This window comes from Lissotriton vulgaris, chromosome 8 (genome assembly GCF_964263255.1).
Source record: "Lissotriton vulgaris chromosome 8, aLisVul1.2, whole genome shotgun sequence".
In the NCBI taxonomy this organism is placed as follows: domain Eukaryota; kingdom Metazoa; phylum Chordata; class Amphibia; order Caudata; family Salamandridae; genus Lissotriton; species Lissotriton vulgaris.
In genome coordinates, this window is record NC_141696.1 from 1578328786 (window position 1) to 1578344799 (window position 16014).

Consider the following 16014-nt stretch of genomic DNA (forward strand, 5'->3'; position numbering starts at 1 on the left):
TTTTTTATCAAATGTATTTTAAAATTGAAACATTGCAGTATTTAAAATGTTTTCCAGGATGTTTTCCAAGATCTTGCTCATAGGGAGCTATCTCCATGCTTCTGAATGAAAGAAACCAGGACTAGTCCTATTCGGTCAGTTGTGTCTCCAAGCCCATCCGTGGTGTTGGGCTAGAGTTTACTCGTGCTTCTGGCTCCCTGAGAATTCCTGGGCAAGACTGAAGCCTGCTTTCAGGATCAGTACATTGCATCAAAGTAAAACATACAGGTCGAGGTGCAGATGCAAGGAGTGAAGCCTTTGAGGAATCTGGATCTTCTTGGAATTGGACCTCTGAAGCAAAAAGTGTAAGATGTAAAAATCTCAACAATGACTTCTACTTAATGGGGTTTTCGCACAAAGCAAAACAAACTACATGAATATTGGCACTAAGCTGCCTCAGGACGAGGGATCAACAGCACACTTACCTTGGTTATGAGCATGCTGGTTGGCAAAGTTGAGTATTTCCGAACAGAAGTGAGCACGTTCACTCTCTGTCAGATGAGTATCGCCAGCTAGGAGGCTGCTAGTCTGAAGATAGCTAATGTGCCAGGTTAATGGAAATAAACAAAGTATCAAAAAAAGACATTTGTACAAGCAGATTAGGTGGACATTGTTTCATGTGCCAGAGCACACAAATACATTCCTACCCGCAGAGAGGGGAGAGAGAGAACAGGAAAGTATAAGAGAAGAGGACCAGAAGATGGATATCGAACACTTTCAGGTATTGTTGGAAAGTATAAAACAGAATACTCCTAGAATCCATAAAGTAAGAGCTGGGGGAAAAGCAGAACATTAGTCAATCACAAACAACCTAGGGTATGCATGTTAATCACCATTCAATAGACATTTATTATTTTTCCTTTTACAAAGTTTGCCCCTAACATAATCGGCAACTTAGTAAAATGCAATTATAAAGCTGTTCTGACTTGCCTTACTGGCCCAGTCTGCATGTTAGCATAGCTTAGGGTGTTAAGGTACCTAAAAGAAAGGCCTGTGTATCCAGCCAGTATCAGGGTATTTAAATGTCATATGGCCATCGGGGTCATTGTCGACATTGCTAAGTTAGCATGAGCTCTGCTGCCATGATGCTGCTTTTGGGCACATTACTACATGACTTTATTTTCCAAGACTCTGTTTGTGCCTTTCACATGAGAACCGTCTGCTTTCTGCATTCTCTGCCTGTTCCTGGAGTTTAGTCTGAACACGGAGTGCAAGGTCGATATACAATGCCCCTTGTTATTCTGTTTTGGTAGCTCGGACTGTTAAATCACTACCTACAAAGAGCAGTGTGTAATCTCAGTTTACAAGTTTCAATCATCATAAAATAGATTGGAGAATTAACTGGCAGCAGAGATTTGCCTCTAACGCTTATATTGCAAGCTTGTATTCCAATTAAGATAGGAAAGTGGACTAATGAACCTTGCAACAATACACGGACCAGCATAACCCATTAAAGCGTCAGCATACTGCGGGCCATAAACTGTGCATTGGTATCTCTCACAGTTCGTCATCCATCGAACCAGTAAATGTTGCATCCAGTAAAATGGCAACTGTTCTCTTTCTTATGTGCAAGATGCCCATAAAAGGCCTCTTTTCACAACAGAGCCCCCTAAATCCTTGCGTGAAAGTAGTAAGGCCCTTTTACTCTTCCTGTAACTCCACTCTCCTAACACATCTACTCGTGGATGACCTACACTCATCTTAATTGCTCTTATTCGGAATGCACGACCCCTGGTTTAAATGCATCTCCTGTTAATTGCTCATCTGTCAGCCCTGAGATAATAAGCCGTCCTACGGCTTAGATTGGACATTGCATGACTGTTAGATGTCGATCATCTAAATTCATCTAGTCTCTCACCCCACAGCTACACTGCATACATTCACAAACGTCCTGCTAACTTACGTGCCATTAATATCACTTCAAAGAAACAAGCCTTCACACATAGAACAATTTGAGAATGCATGACTGAAACCAATAATCACTGAATTAACCTCTAACACTGGGTTTTAGAATAGCGCACTACTTCCCACAAAGCACTTCAATGTCTCGTCCAGGGTGATAAGCGCTATATAAATGCCCACATAATACAATGCAAAAAAGAGGAGTACAGTAAGGGGGGTTAGGGAACTGCCAAACTATGAAAGCGGAGGCAAAATCTTGCGTCTTGATTAGAGTGCGTCTTCTCAAATAGGAGAGCAATAGCTTCCCGTATTTCAACCAGTAGGGAAGCACGGTCATCTTATAAAAGGAGAGCCCGATTTTTGTGATTGAACTAGAGGTTTAGGGGATTGGATAACAGAAGATTTCCAAAGAGGATACTTTTCAGTTTGGCCAAGTTGCTTCTGACATTCGGCAAGTTGTTTTCTTGTGTGCGTGATGGGCAGCGCCCAGCCCTCGGCCAGGTAGGTTTTCAGAGCTCCTTGAAGGTAAGCCTCTGCTTTTTGAGGACCCTTTTTCCTCCTGTTAAAAACAAATAGAATTGTCGATATTAATACCACACTACGATGTTACCCGGTTAAGTGCTTAGAAATGATTAGATTGCAAATTCCATCCATACAAGCAGCCCACAATCATTCACTACAGACACGTAACATCTGTACCTTGTGTAACTAACAAAGAGGAAACTATTACTAGCGAGCTTCTGGGTTCTGAGAACAGCCATTGCTTGCACACTTGGTAGTTAGAAAGCAGCACACACTTGTTTACCAGAGACTCTAAAAGTCATGAAGTGCAAGGTCCAGGTTCAGAATCAGATTTTTGAGACCAAACTGACTGGTCTGAATATATGGCACTTGGATTCAGAGTATAATGTAAGCCTAGGCAAACAGTGCAATTCAGTTATTGCCACTTTTTAAAATTATTTTTAACCTATTTAAATTATTCTCTATTTTAAGGCTCTTAGATTTCGATACAAAATTAATACCAATACGTTACGAAATACAGATCTTCAATCTGGTTTATTCTGGCCAGTCCAGGTTGCTTCAACATATGTCCCTCAAGGTCAATGTGAGGTTACTGGAAGCATGCCTTTCACAAATTAAGACTACATGGTTATAAATGGCTGCTAATAGAACATCAAGATGTAACAGGCATTGAAATTTCAAGTAAAACCAAAGATTTCAAGGATCAAAAACATCTCCAGAGGACTGCTGCATAAACTCATGAACTGCCAACTAGACCACAACATTTCAGATGTGGACACACCAAGGACTGTGCTTTGAATGCACTAGCCACATAATGAAAACTAGGTAGCTACTAACAGCTATCTAAAGCAGCATTCACATTTTTTCAGGACGCGTTATACTTAACTTCAGAGGTCTTCGAGCTAGATTTTGTTTTTCCTAAATCTACTGAATCTGCGAATGGTAAATAATATGAAATATCCTAAATTATGCAGCTATCTTGCAGCTGTAAAATTATATGATTCAAACTGCTCTGTTCCTTCCGACTGAAGGCCTTATGGATACTAGGATGCCTACAGTCACAACACGAGGCGGGTCGGTGCAGAAACATCCCATCCTTTTAAAATAGGATTGACTGCACATACCAGCTTTCTAAAATCCCACTTTTGTATAAATACAAGTTCTAGAGCAGATAATCATAGCACTTGCATTTCTAGGGTATGCATGTTTGTTTTGTCTTGAGAGGTTTAGGTAAGCAGGAAAAACCAAACACTCTGACACGTAATTTCGTGCTCACTGATACTGACCAGGGGAAGACAGAATAGCATTTTCGGTCCTTCTTAAATGCATATTGAGAATTGTATTAAATGTTTGTAAATCATTTGTATGTCAATATTGTACTATGTACAAGGTAGAAAGATTGTTTAGACTTCATCCTAAAGGCATTTTAATGGATTTTTAGAAGATTAGTAATAACTCACTATGTCTTTAGTTCTGTTAAATCTGACTTTGTCTCGTTTGGGACAAATGGAAACTGTTACCGGAGAAAGTATGGTTAAGATTGAGTCCAAAAAGATTATTTTCCCAATATACTCCAAACAGATCTTCAATAACGTTTCAATAAATGTCTGAATTGGTCTAGTAGTGGAAAACCGAGCAAATGTACCATCTTGAACAATATAATTTCTCATATCAATTACAAAAAAGTTCTTATCCCTCATGACTTTTTAGGATGAACATATATGTAGCTTTTAAAATCTTTCTATTCTCTCCGGCCAAATTGACAAACGTGATGATAATGCCAGGAGAATTTGTATTCTGTCAGACAATAAATAGACCAGACTAGCGAGGAATCTAATTTCACACAAAAATATTCCTTCACAAGGCCAATCCACCACCTTTATCTGAGTCTAACCACAGTCCCTCATACCCGCCTTTAACATGTGATTTACTCCCTCCTTGATGCAAGGCACACAACATATACTGGATGCTTGTGCTTCGCCACCAAACAGGCACAGTCTATAACCTAAGGCAAAAAATGAATCACTAAATAGCTGGTGAACTGAACACAGGAAAGGGAGGTTCCATTTACATGTAGAATTCTGCCAAGTCCTTCCCCACAAGTCTGGCGGAGCGCATGCGTCCAATGCTCGTGTACATCTCGATTGTTGCATGTGACAGATCCTACAAAGAAGCAGAAGACAATAAGAACAAATGCAAGGGGTAAAAGGCAGCACACAATTAAAAGAAATATACTGACATGAACCTGCTTTAGACACCATGCAGCTGAGGGGGAGGTTTATGGACCTGTAAAGTTAATAGGGCTCTGTCTTTCATGCCATGTCTTAGACAGGACGCTAGACTTGACCCTTTTGCAAGTCTTTTGTGAACAAATTCATTTACTAGAGTACTTTTGGGAGAGGGGGACAGGAGGTGCCTTGGCTGATTAGTTGGTTTTCTCTCATATCTTGAGAAGATTTTCAGATTAAAGCACTTGTGAGCGAGCCGTACTAGGTACACGGAATGCGTCTTTTACCAGTAGCACTGAACAAATTCAAAGTCTTTGTTCCTACAAGTGCACTGACCCTGAATAGTTGGTCTACGAAACAGCCAATAGATCAGTGTCTCCAACTAGCCTAAATATTCATACGGTTGTTTCATGAGGTACAAAATCTGAGGTCCTTGTGCTGTTCTTGTAGTTAGAAAACTATTTATATTTTCTATGGCAACCGTGCACTGAATCTTGCTTCTGCAGGAGTTCTGTGCCAAGTGGGTGCTGTATGTTAATTACATGGAGATTATGGCAAGATCAGCTCTTGTTCATCCTCCTTAACAAATGGTTGGGAATCAGATTCAGTTCCAGACAGGACAATGAAAAGCTTTTCAAAAGTAAATGTAATTTTGAAGGCTTTAGTGGACCTCAGACTTGAGTAACTACACACATGCCATCTCCACTAGCTATTCCCACCCAGTTTCTGCTTGCTTTATCAAACATGCAAGGCTGAAGCACAGCACAGGATCAGACAGGAGCAAATTGGTAGGTGGATGTTGTGAAGGTGAGAGACCAAGGTCTAACAAGAACAGAATCATCACAAAGGTAGTTTCCCCTTATTTGTTTCTGCCGTTAATCTTCCTTTTCATCAGTCTGGTAAAAAAAAAACATCCTTTCTAGAAGATGGATGAAGGAAATAGTGCTAACAAAGACCATGAGACCAACCATGCCCACCTTGTTGCCCTACAGATGCCCGCTGTGAAATGTACACGTATTTCAATGTTGTTTATTCTCATGCAAAATCTGCTTTAAGTCGGGCAGGAGTTTGTACTCCACCAGCCATGCTATATTTTGAGATACAAGAGGCTCTCTACCAGGTAATAGTGACCTTTGTGACTCTGGTTTTAATGAGACCACGGGTATCTAGAGAGAGGGTACCCCACTTTCACCAGTGAACAGGGTACAGAGACAGCAAGTCAAGGGGAAATCCCTGGGGTGTGCTCGTTACACTTCCATACCTTTATGGATACACACACAAACTTAAACAAGGTGGAATAGTCTATTGTACTGCAAGGAATATATATTAATGTCCACAACCAAATAGAATCGTTCACAATCTATTTTTAATAAAAAACCATAGACAAACATAAGCGCTTAAACAACACAATTAAAATTTCAAAGAAGTATTCTTTGAAAAGAAGAAGTAAAAACAATTAATCACAGCAAATAACAACTCAGAGAATTTTTACAATTTAAAAACAAAGGAAAACATGTATATGACATCTCAATACATCATACGCAAAAGCAATGAACAAGGACCTATTAGTAAACAAACCCCTAGTTTGACTATGGCCTCTTGATGTTTTAGCCAATGTTTGTCTTGGGATCCAAAGGCCTCTATTTCTTTTGTCAATATAAACAACAGTGACAACAATACATGTACATCAATTGTTTACTGGGCCCTGGTTGGATTCTTTGTGTGTACAAAATGCGTCGACGCGTTTCGGTGCGGTACAAGTGATTCTGTGGCACCTTCTTCAGGACTTCTTAGATTGGGGTTTCTCGCTTCAAAGAGTGGTGGCTTACACCTTCTCCCTTATATCTGTTGGAAAAGGTCCAGGATGGGACATGTGTGGCATTCAGTGGAATTTTTCAGTCTTATATTTCTTAATCCTCTCTTTTCAAAGAAGAGCTACTTATATTGGGATGTCTTTGCTTGTTGTTCCAATCTTTTGTACAGCTTGACTGTATATCTTAAAATATTATAAAATTCTGCTCGAACGGGCATAGACTAGTCGGTTTCCTTCTCAGAACTGGATAGGTTCTCGGATTTACTGGAAACTCGTCTCTGCCTCGTTCCGACACACAAAGAATCCAACCAGGGCCCAGTAAACAATTGATGTACATGTATTGTTGTCACTGTTGTTTATATTGACAAAAGAAATAGAGGCCTTTGGATGCGTATGATGTATTGAGATGTCATATACATGTTTTCCTTTGTTTTTAAATTGTAAAAATTCTCTGAGTTGTTATTTGCGATGAAATGCTGTGATTAATTGTTTTTACTTCTTCTTTTCAAAGAATACTTCTTTGAAATTTAATTGTGTTATTTAAGCGCTTATGTTTATGTATATGGTTTTTTTATTAAAAATAGATTGTGGACGATTCTATTTGGTTGTGGACATTAATATATATTCCTTGCAGTACAATAGACTATTCCACCTTGTTTCAGCTTTAATGAGACCACAACATGTAATGAACAGATGGAAAAAATGCTTGGAAATTGCAGATTTCTTCCAACTATAAATGTAGGTCTCTGGATAAATACTAAGTCTCTTCAGCAAACCCTGCTTTATGTGCATTAGTAAAGACCATCACAAAATGTTATTATTATTGCTTCAGTCCGGGTATCTAATTTTATTATTACTAGGAAACTAGAAGTTTAATCAAATTACTACTGATCTGGATTGGTTGCAATAGTGGCGGAAATTACAGTTTCTTTTCCATTAGATGGCTACTTGACAAATATTAACATTTTGTGAAGACATACATACTTAGAAGCGGACTTTAAGGTCACACTAAAAAGTTTTGCTTTGACCACTCAAAATATGCTCTTTTACAGGATGCCACAAATAGCAGGAGAAATGTTTTTTGGTCAAACCAAGTCAAATACTATTCCTTGTATGTGCCAGTTTCATTTTCAGAGTCACAAGCAAGCCTTGGTTTGTTCATCAAAGGGCCCAGCCCTGAGGTTTAAGGTTAGTTCATGAGGATTTGTGTACAAGACAGGCTGTTACAATACATACAATGCATGGAGAACTTGTTGGTCCCTGAACCATAATAATGCTTTCAGATTGTACATGCCAAATTTTATACCACCCTTGGTTTATGCAGACAACATTAGGCCACCCACTAAGCAGACTGCTCAGTAATTTGCTACAGAACGGGGCACTCATCATACCATCCTGAATGGTATGAGGCCAGATTTTCAATAGATTAACAAGAGCTAGGCCTTTCCTATGGGGTGCAGGATCTGGGGAGTAAGGATTAATTGGTTCAGACTCAGGCATAGCTAGAGATATGTCAATTTCAGTTGGAGTAGCATCTCTTTCCTAAGATGGAGCAGAAACAGTTTCCCTCTTTTTAGAAGGGTTCTTGACACCAACACAATCATTATTTCAGAAGCATTTAGTCAAATCAAACGTGCTGAAGTGAGTGGTTGAAAATATGGTCCACCGTGCAATGTTTCAGAAAGAGCTGCACGCAAAGTTTATCAGGCTCAGTTATTTTAGTTACATTTCAAATATTTAGGAGAGCCCGGCAGATTAAGGTAGAGGGGTAACAGGTGGATAGTAATGGACACCCACCAAAGATTTGCAACTATATGTCCAACAAGCTATCGCATATCTCATTTCAAAGGCAGAACCAACCATAGTACAACCAATGGGAAAACCATCTCAGCAGACAATGTCAGCAAGAGTGACTTGTGGGTCTGCCCTACTTAGAGCATTTTTTCCATTCCCAGACTGCCACAAAAGTCATAGCTGTCCTGGGCAGGTAAAAGCCCACAAATGTCTTCCATGCACTGGGGAAAACCACCAGTGTATGAGGGTACGTTTCCTTTTGTTTGTTTTTTTCTTCAAAGACACAGCCTCAATTTGGGGGTCTGTCTACAGAAAAATAATTAAGTGACAACAAGTCTGTCATATCTTCATAGCATGGGAGACCTGCGGTTATTGCTTTACGTCCCCACCAAAGCAGTTGCCACCATTGATGTTGTAATCTCTTTGGGGAGATGGTAAGAAAGACTGCCAATAGGATGGCCGAATCTAAATGTGGTGTTACAGCAAACAAATGATGGACGGAATGCTGACAATGCAAACATTCTCCCCCAGTCAAAAGATCTGGGTTAAATTCATCGTTCTTTTGCACACTACGCCAACCTAGTTTGGACCCAACCAAATGCAAATCAGGCTAGACCCTGTGCCTCATGGGAACAGTCCAGACCGAACTGCCAGGCCAGGTCCTCCCTGGACTGGAAACAAGCATCCTGGAACCGGTTTCAGGGTATGTCACCCTTCTTCAGCCAGGCTAGGCTTGCTTGCAATGTTCAACACTCCGTCCATCATCCCTTTGGTTTTGCTTTGTTCGCCCTAAGTTGGCAGGGTATGCCCAGACATGGGTCCCCTTGCTCACTTTGTCACTGGATTCAATATAGCCCTACTGATGAGGGCTGTGAGCCCCAAACCGGTCCCAGGATGCTTGTTTCTGGTCCAGAGAAGACATGGCTTGGCAGTTCGGGCTGGACTGTTCCCATGAGGCACAGGGTCAGACTGATTTGCATATAGCCATGTCTGAACTGGGGTGGCGGAGGGGGCTAAAGAAGGATGATGGATTAAACCCAGATCAGTTGACTGGGGGTGAGTGCTTGCAATGTGCAACACTCCGTCCATCATCCCCTTTGGTTTTGCTTTGACTCTAAATGTGGTAGCAGGTGGCAAAGATAATAATAATATTACAAGTCTCAAGATGAATAGAGCGCTGTTGATGGTTTGAAGATTTTATCAAGTGAGGAAAGTGCTCAATACTTCCTGCAATGAAGGTATCTGGTAAATAAATGGGACACTACCTCAGATCTCTATGTCAGGACGGAATCCGAATTATACCAGAGCAAATCTCAAATATGATACAACACAAAAGATAATTATTTTTGTGAAAACCAAAATCTATACTGAACACAGTATCCTATTTGCAGAGCCAATACTAAAAAGAAAATACAAAAAAGTCTTACAATTACAAAGAGGACATGAAATGAAACATTAACTGAAAATAAAAATGTAAAAGGCAAAGAGAGGAGGGTATAATCCTAAAAGTCTATAAATAGAACAGGACGGTTACTTGATTATTATGTCTACCATTAGCCGAACAGAAGAAAGGGTGAGAGGACAAGACCTAAGGAAGGAAAGCAAAAGAAAAAATTGATAGAGAAACAGATAAAGTGGGGCTCAGGTGCAGGAGGTCTGTCCCTGAAAAGATATTCCTAGAATGGGAGAAGAGTAGCAGAGACAATAGAGAATGAAGTAGAGTTGAAGGGTGGAGGCTGCAGCTGGACAGAAAGTTGAAAAGAACGGATTGAAAACAATTGAGCTGTATAATGCAATGAAAATAAATAGGAAAAGGAAAAATTGGGCTAAGAAAGAAAAAAAGTATAAGACAATAATCTTGGGGAAAGGGCTAGGTTTTGTCCAGGTGTACAGGGACCCTCGCTAATGGAATGGTTTCAGTGAAAAGGGCATTTTGTTGAACCAAAGAGGGCAGTGAGGTGGACTATGTTGCGTCTGAAATTAGTTTTCTAAAACAGTATTAGAACTAGATGATCTTCCAATTGAGGATTTATAAGGCCAGCGTTCAGAAGGATAAGTTACTTACCTGTAATCCTAGTTCTCTTCCAGGGGTATACTCATCAAAGTCATAAGCACTGAATATTCCCGCCCATGTGCGGGACCCCGGAAACAATGTAAAAAACACATATCTCGCTCCGTATATATGTACGTACATATATCATTTTTCTCACACCAGAGCAGCCCCAAAACCAAGGTTAGACAATGTATACACTTGTATATGTACAGCAATTAGTAAGGAACAAAAAACACATTCGGTCAAATAGTCCTTGAACTTTGTGTTTTAATGAGTAAAAACACTCATAAATCATGAAAATTGCTCATAAAAGACATTGTCAGCCATAGGCTGCATTGAGAAGCAATAACACAGAAACTGAAAGCATTTTCAGCTAAAAACTGGCACCGTGCCTTTAAGGCAGCCATGACCCCAGGCTTCCATCATGCCTCAGGGGTGACAGGTCAGTTCTTTGCGTAACCCTGAAGTCAGGGCTAAACCACAAGTCAGAGACGTACAGCTCTCATTTACCTTAGGAGGCGGGTGGGTTGCTTATGACTTTGATGAGGATACCTCTGGAAGAGAACTAGGATTACAGGGAAGTAACTTATCCTTCTCTTCCAGGGGATCCTCATCAATAGTCATAAGCACTGACTAGAATAGCAAGCCCATCAACCACCTGCAGGTAAATGAGAAGAACATGACCCAACCGAAAAAGACCAATCATAGCAGCCCAAAACTTAGCTGTTAAACAGATTCCGCAAGGAGGCCTGGCCTACCTGGGTATCTGCTCTAGTGTCTGAATAAAGACAGTAATGTCTGGTAAATGTATGGACGGACCGCCAGGTCGCCACCTTACAGATCTCAGACATGGGCACATTATGGAGCAAAGCCGCAGTCGCAGCTCTACCTCTGGTGGAATGCGCTTTAGGAGAAAACCCAAGAGTTTTCTGCGCTAACTGGTAAGCAAGCTTGATACACGAAACGATCCATCTGGAAATAGACCGTTTCGAGGCAGCATGACCTGTTCCGATCGATCCATAGTTTACAAACAGTTGATCAGAGTGGCGAAAACCTTGGACCTATCCAGATAGAATTTCAAAACTCTTTTCAGGTCCAAAGAACGCAGAGCCCTCTCAGCTGGAGTAGAGGGGTTGGGAAAGAAAGAGGGCAGAGAAATGGTCTGATTTACATGAAAATCTGACCCCACTTTAGGCAGAAAAGATGGATGCGTCCGTAGCACCACTCTAATCAAATGGAACACCGTATAGGGTTCAGAGCTTGAATCTCGCTCACCCTGCGAGCTGACGTGATTGCCACCAAAAAAGCTGCTTTCCAGGAAAGATGTTGTAAAGTAGCTTTATAAATGGGTTCAAAAGGCGGGCCCTTTAACTTCGATAGCATCAGGTTCAACTCCCAGGGATGAGAAGGAGGACGTACTGGATGGTATACTTTTACCAACCCTTGCAGGAAGTCCTTGACAAATGGTAACTGGAAAAAAGAGGTTTGAGAAGGTGACCGCCTATAAGCTGTTATAGCAGCACCTTGATGGAATTAAACTTTAAACCTGCTTTAGCCAGATATAACAAATAAGGAAGAACTGCCTCTTCCTGACATTGAACAGGATTATGATCATTCTGTATACACCACATATAGAATCGCTTCCACTTGCATGCATAAGAATGTCTTGTGGAGGGACGTCTTGCCTCTTTCAGGATGAACATGCAGTCCTCTGGCAACCGTAGATGGCCATATTGTATGACCTCAGGAGCCATGCTGCCAAACTCAGAGACGGAAGGTTGGGATGGTGGATCCTCCCGTTCATCTTGGACAACAGGTCCGAGAGCCTCTTGTGAGGAGTCACTGACAGGTGAAGCAGGTCCGTGTACCACCATTGCCTAGGCCAGTCTGGGGCGATGAGGATCATCTTTGTGCACGAGTGTGTCAGCTTGCTCACCACCTTCGGAATCAACGGAAGGGGTGGAAAAGCGTACACAAATTGCCCTGACCAGTCGATCAAAAGAGCATTCCCTCTCGATATTGGCCGGTAGAACCTGAAGGCGAAGTGTCGGCATTTGGTGTTTTGGTCGTACGCGAACAGGTCTGTGGTGGGACAACCCTAGGATTGAAAGAGCTCTTCTACTACTGCATCGTGGAGGGCCCAGTCGCCCCTGTCGTCGAAATGACGGCTTAGAGTGTCCGCCCTCACATTTTGCTCTCCTGGGAGGTGGACTGCTGTGATGGACAACTTGCGAGCCAGAAGCCAATGCCAGATCCACTGTGCTTCTAACGCAGAGTACGTGAGCGTGTTCCCACCTGCTTGTTCAAGTACTGCATTGTGGTGGTGTTGTCAATCTGTACTAGTACTGAAGGTTCTTGAAGCGAGGGAAGTAACTGAGAGCTAGGTGGACTCCTCAACTCCAGCATGTTGATGTGGTAGGTACTTTCTTTGTGAGACCACAGACCTTGCACCTGTAGTTGACCCATGTGCGCTCCTCAGCCCAGAAGGTAAGCGTCCGTGATCAGTGTCTGTACAGGGGGAGGTTGATGGAACAGGACTCCCACCTGCATATTTTGCTTTTTGGTCCACCATGGAATGGAGGCTCGAGCTGCGTCTGAGATAGTGATGTGATCGTCCCAGCGAGCCGATTGTTGGTCCCACTTGTCCTCCAGATCCTGCTGAAGAGGATGCATTTGAAGTCTGGCATTCAGGACCAGGTAGATGCATGTCGCCATCGACCTTAGCAGGGATCCTGCGCACTTACTGAGCCTTGTTGCAAAGAACCAGCTGACAATTCTGGGTTATCGAAAACTGTCTCTCCTCCGAAGGAAACACTTTTCCTACTTCGGAGTCTAGCAGAGCTCTTAGGAAGTGAATCATCTGGGTGGGCTGCGAGGCTGATTAGCTGAAGTTGACATGTAGCCCTAGTCGTTGGCAGAGCTCTATGCAAGTCTGGAATTGACTTCTTAAGCTGACTGGGGAAGGACCTTTCAACAGCCAATCGTCCAGGTATGGGTATACGAAGACCCCTCTGCGGCGTAGAGCGGCTGCTACTACTGCAACACATTTTGTGAACACCCGGGGAGCCGACTTCAACCCAAACGGCATGACTTTGAACTGATAGTGGTAGGTCCCCACCCTGAACCGAAGAAATCTTCTGTGACTGGGGTGTATCGGAACATGAAAGTAAGCATCTTGAAGGTCCAGCAAACACATCCAATCTCCCCTCCTGAGATGTGGATATATTTGGTGCAGCGCCAACATGCGAAACCTTTCCTTTTTGACATGCAGATTGAGTGTTCGCAAGTCCAGAATGGGTCTGTATTCGGCCTTTTGGCCCTTTTTTCTGACCAGAAAATAACGGGAGTACACTCCTTTTCCCCTTTCAGACCCTGGCACTCTCTCGATGGCTGACTTCGAGGAGAGTGGCGACTTCTTTTTTCAGAAGGTGCAACTGATGATTCGATGTAGCCATCGGGGGGACTGGTGGAGGCAGATGACTGAAACGAAGACAGTATCCATTCTGAAGTGTAGACAACACCCATCTGTCTTTTGTGATGTTTTGCCACTCTTTCACATGACCCGCCAGGCTTCCCCCCACTGGAGTGGTCCACGGCGCTGGGAGAAGGAAAGACTCATTGCTTTGACAGGGCTTTGCCGGTATTGTTGCTCTGGCGTTGATTCCCTCCTCCTCTGGAATTACGCTTTCCTCTATATTGGGACTTTTGCTGTCCCTGCTGGTCTTGACTCTTCTGCCAGTGAGGGGTTTGAACCCGCTGTTTTGAAGAGCCCTTGTTGTAGGAGCGATATTTCTTTTTGAACTCCTGTTTCTTCTCAAGCCCTACAACCTACAACCTTGAGAGTGTCCATCTCTGCTTTCATGCACTGCATCTCTTCGTCCGTGCTCGCTCCAAACAACAAAGTCTCTGAAAAGGGCAAGTTCTATATGCTCGCCTGAGCTTCTGGTTTTGAAGCCGTTAGGTGCAACCAGGACGATCTTCTTGCCGATATTCCATGGGCATATCCATGCGCCGCCAGGGTAGCCCGTCCGCTGCAGCACTTATAACCTGGTTGGAGACTTGACTGCCTTCCAGAAGGATTTCCTCAAAGTCTTTACGGTCTTCTTGAGGGAGTTTCTCTACAAACCGCTGTAGAGAATCCAACAGGGACCCATCGTAATGCCCCAAAAGGGCTTCCGCGATGGAAACTTTGAGAAAAGATGCTGACGTACTACAGACTCGTCTCACCCACGAGTCTTGTGTCTTGCTGTCCTTGTCTGGAGGTACAGTGACGGAGGAGGAGACCGCATTGGACTTCTTCGCTGCTGCGATAATTACTGAGTACGGGGGCGAATCAGCTCTGAGAAACAGAGGGTCCTCCTCTGGAGATCTGTATTTCTTAAGGATCCTCGCCGGAGACGCTTTGTTCGTTGCTGGGGTGAGGAATACCTCCATCACTGGATCTATAATCTCAGGCACCAACGGCAAAAGGGGTTTGGGTGCAGAACTGTGATGTAGTGTTTTCAAAAATCACGGAGGTGTTGTTAGGGGAACTCCCAGTTTCAGAGGCCCTCTACCCAGTATGTCCTGCAAGGTGAAGATATCATCGATCGGAGATATCCTTGATGGAGGGGAGTCCGTCAAAGTGGGCGAGTAGTCTCTATGGGAGTATGTCGGAGAAAAAGAGGTAGTAGGAGATATTCGTTCTCCCCTTCTGCTCCTAGATCTTGATCCTGCTGTCTCGCACCCTGGAGCGTGATCTTTCCTTATGGCGAACCGGGGAGCGTGATCTTTCTCTGGGCCTCACCGGAGAGAGTGACCGTTCAAGGCCCAGAGATCGGCTGCTGTATTCGAGACGCTGTCTCCTTGTCTGTAGCCCAGTGATGTAGTGGTCTATACCATCGCGGTGAAAGTCTGAGGGCAGGCGACTTGTGTGGAGTCTCTCACTGGAGAGCGTGGAGGAGGTGTTACATCCTTTTGCCCATGTGGAGGAGGTGTAGGAGAACGCCTTGATCCCTCGCTGCCCGATGTATAAATGATCACATCAGGACCAGAAGATGAGCCTGACGAGGAAGACAGGCTCACAGGATAAGCCGAGGATCTTGTGCGACTGCAAGACCCACGATGCTCTGGTGTTCTCTTCCTCTTGGCAGCCTGACTGATGCTCACTGGAGAGCCCTGGTCACCTTCCGCAGCTGAAGCTGACCTTGAGGACCTCTGAGATGTGGGCCCATGACTCGAAGACAGAGCCGGCCGGCTCGACGTCTCGGTGTGCTGCGCCACCACTGGCTGAGGCTGAGCTGAGGAATGGTGAACTTGTGGAGACTGCACTGGAGTCCCATGCCTTGACGCCGATCACTGGGCGCCGACGGAGGATGCTTGGATGCTGAATGCCCTCGACTGGACTGCGATGGATGTCTCGACGTCGAGCGTCGATGTCCTGTGGACGACAGTGAACGCCTCGACGTCGAGCGTCGATGGCGAGACGCCGACGGAGGGTGCCTCAAAGTCGATGACTTGGCGATGACGGAGGATGCCGATGACTAGGCGTCGACGGAGGTTTCGACGACGGAGGTCTCGACATCGAGCTGCTATGCTCCAACGTCGACCTCTCTCTCGACGCTGCACGTCGCCCGGTTGACGGCAGCGGAGGTACCTTGACTCTCGACGCTGAAGTCTTCACC

At 43.7% G+C, this 16014-nt stretch overlaps 1 protein-coding gene across 2 annotated transcripts in view; it reads right to left on the reverse strand.

The window, feature by feature from the left end:
* The window catches only part of TRAPPC10 (trafficking protein particle complex subunit 10), a 319990-nt gene that overhangs the window by 31468 nt on the left and 272508 nt on the right, over nt 1-16014 (reverse strand). For both annotated transcript variants that reach the window (XM_086935878.1, XM_086935877.1), the window contains 3 exons: nt 4535-4626; nt 2360-2500; nt 465-577 (listed from right to left, as the gene is read on the reverse strand). In XM_086935878.1, coding sequence (XP_086792004.1) covers nt 465-577; nt 2360-2500; nt 4535-4626 — 346 coding nt within the window. The remainder of the gene's footprint in view (nt 1-464; nt 578-2359; nt 2501-4534; nt 4627-16014) is intronic.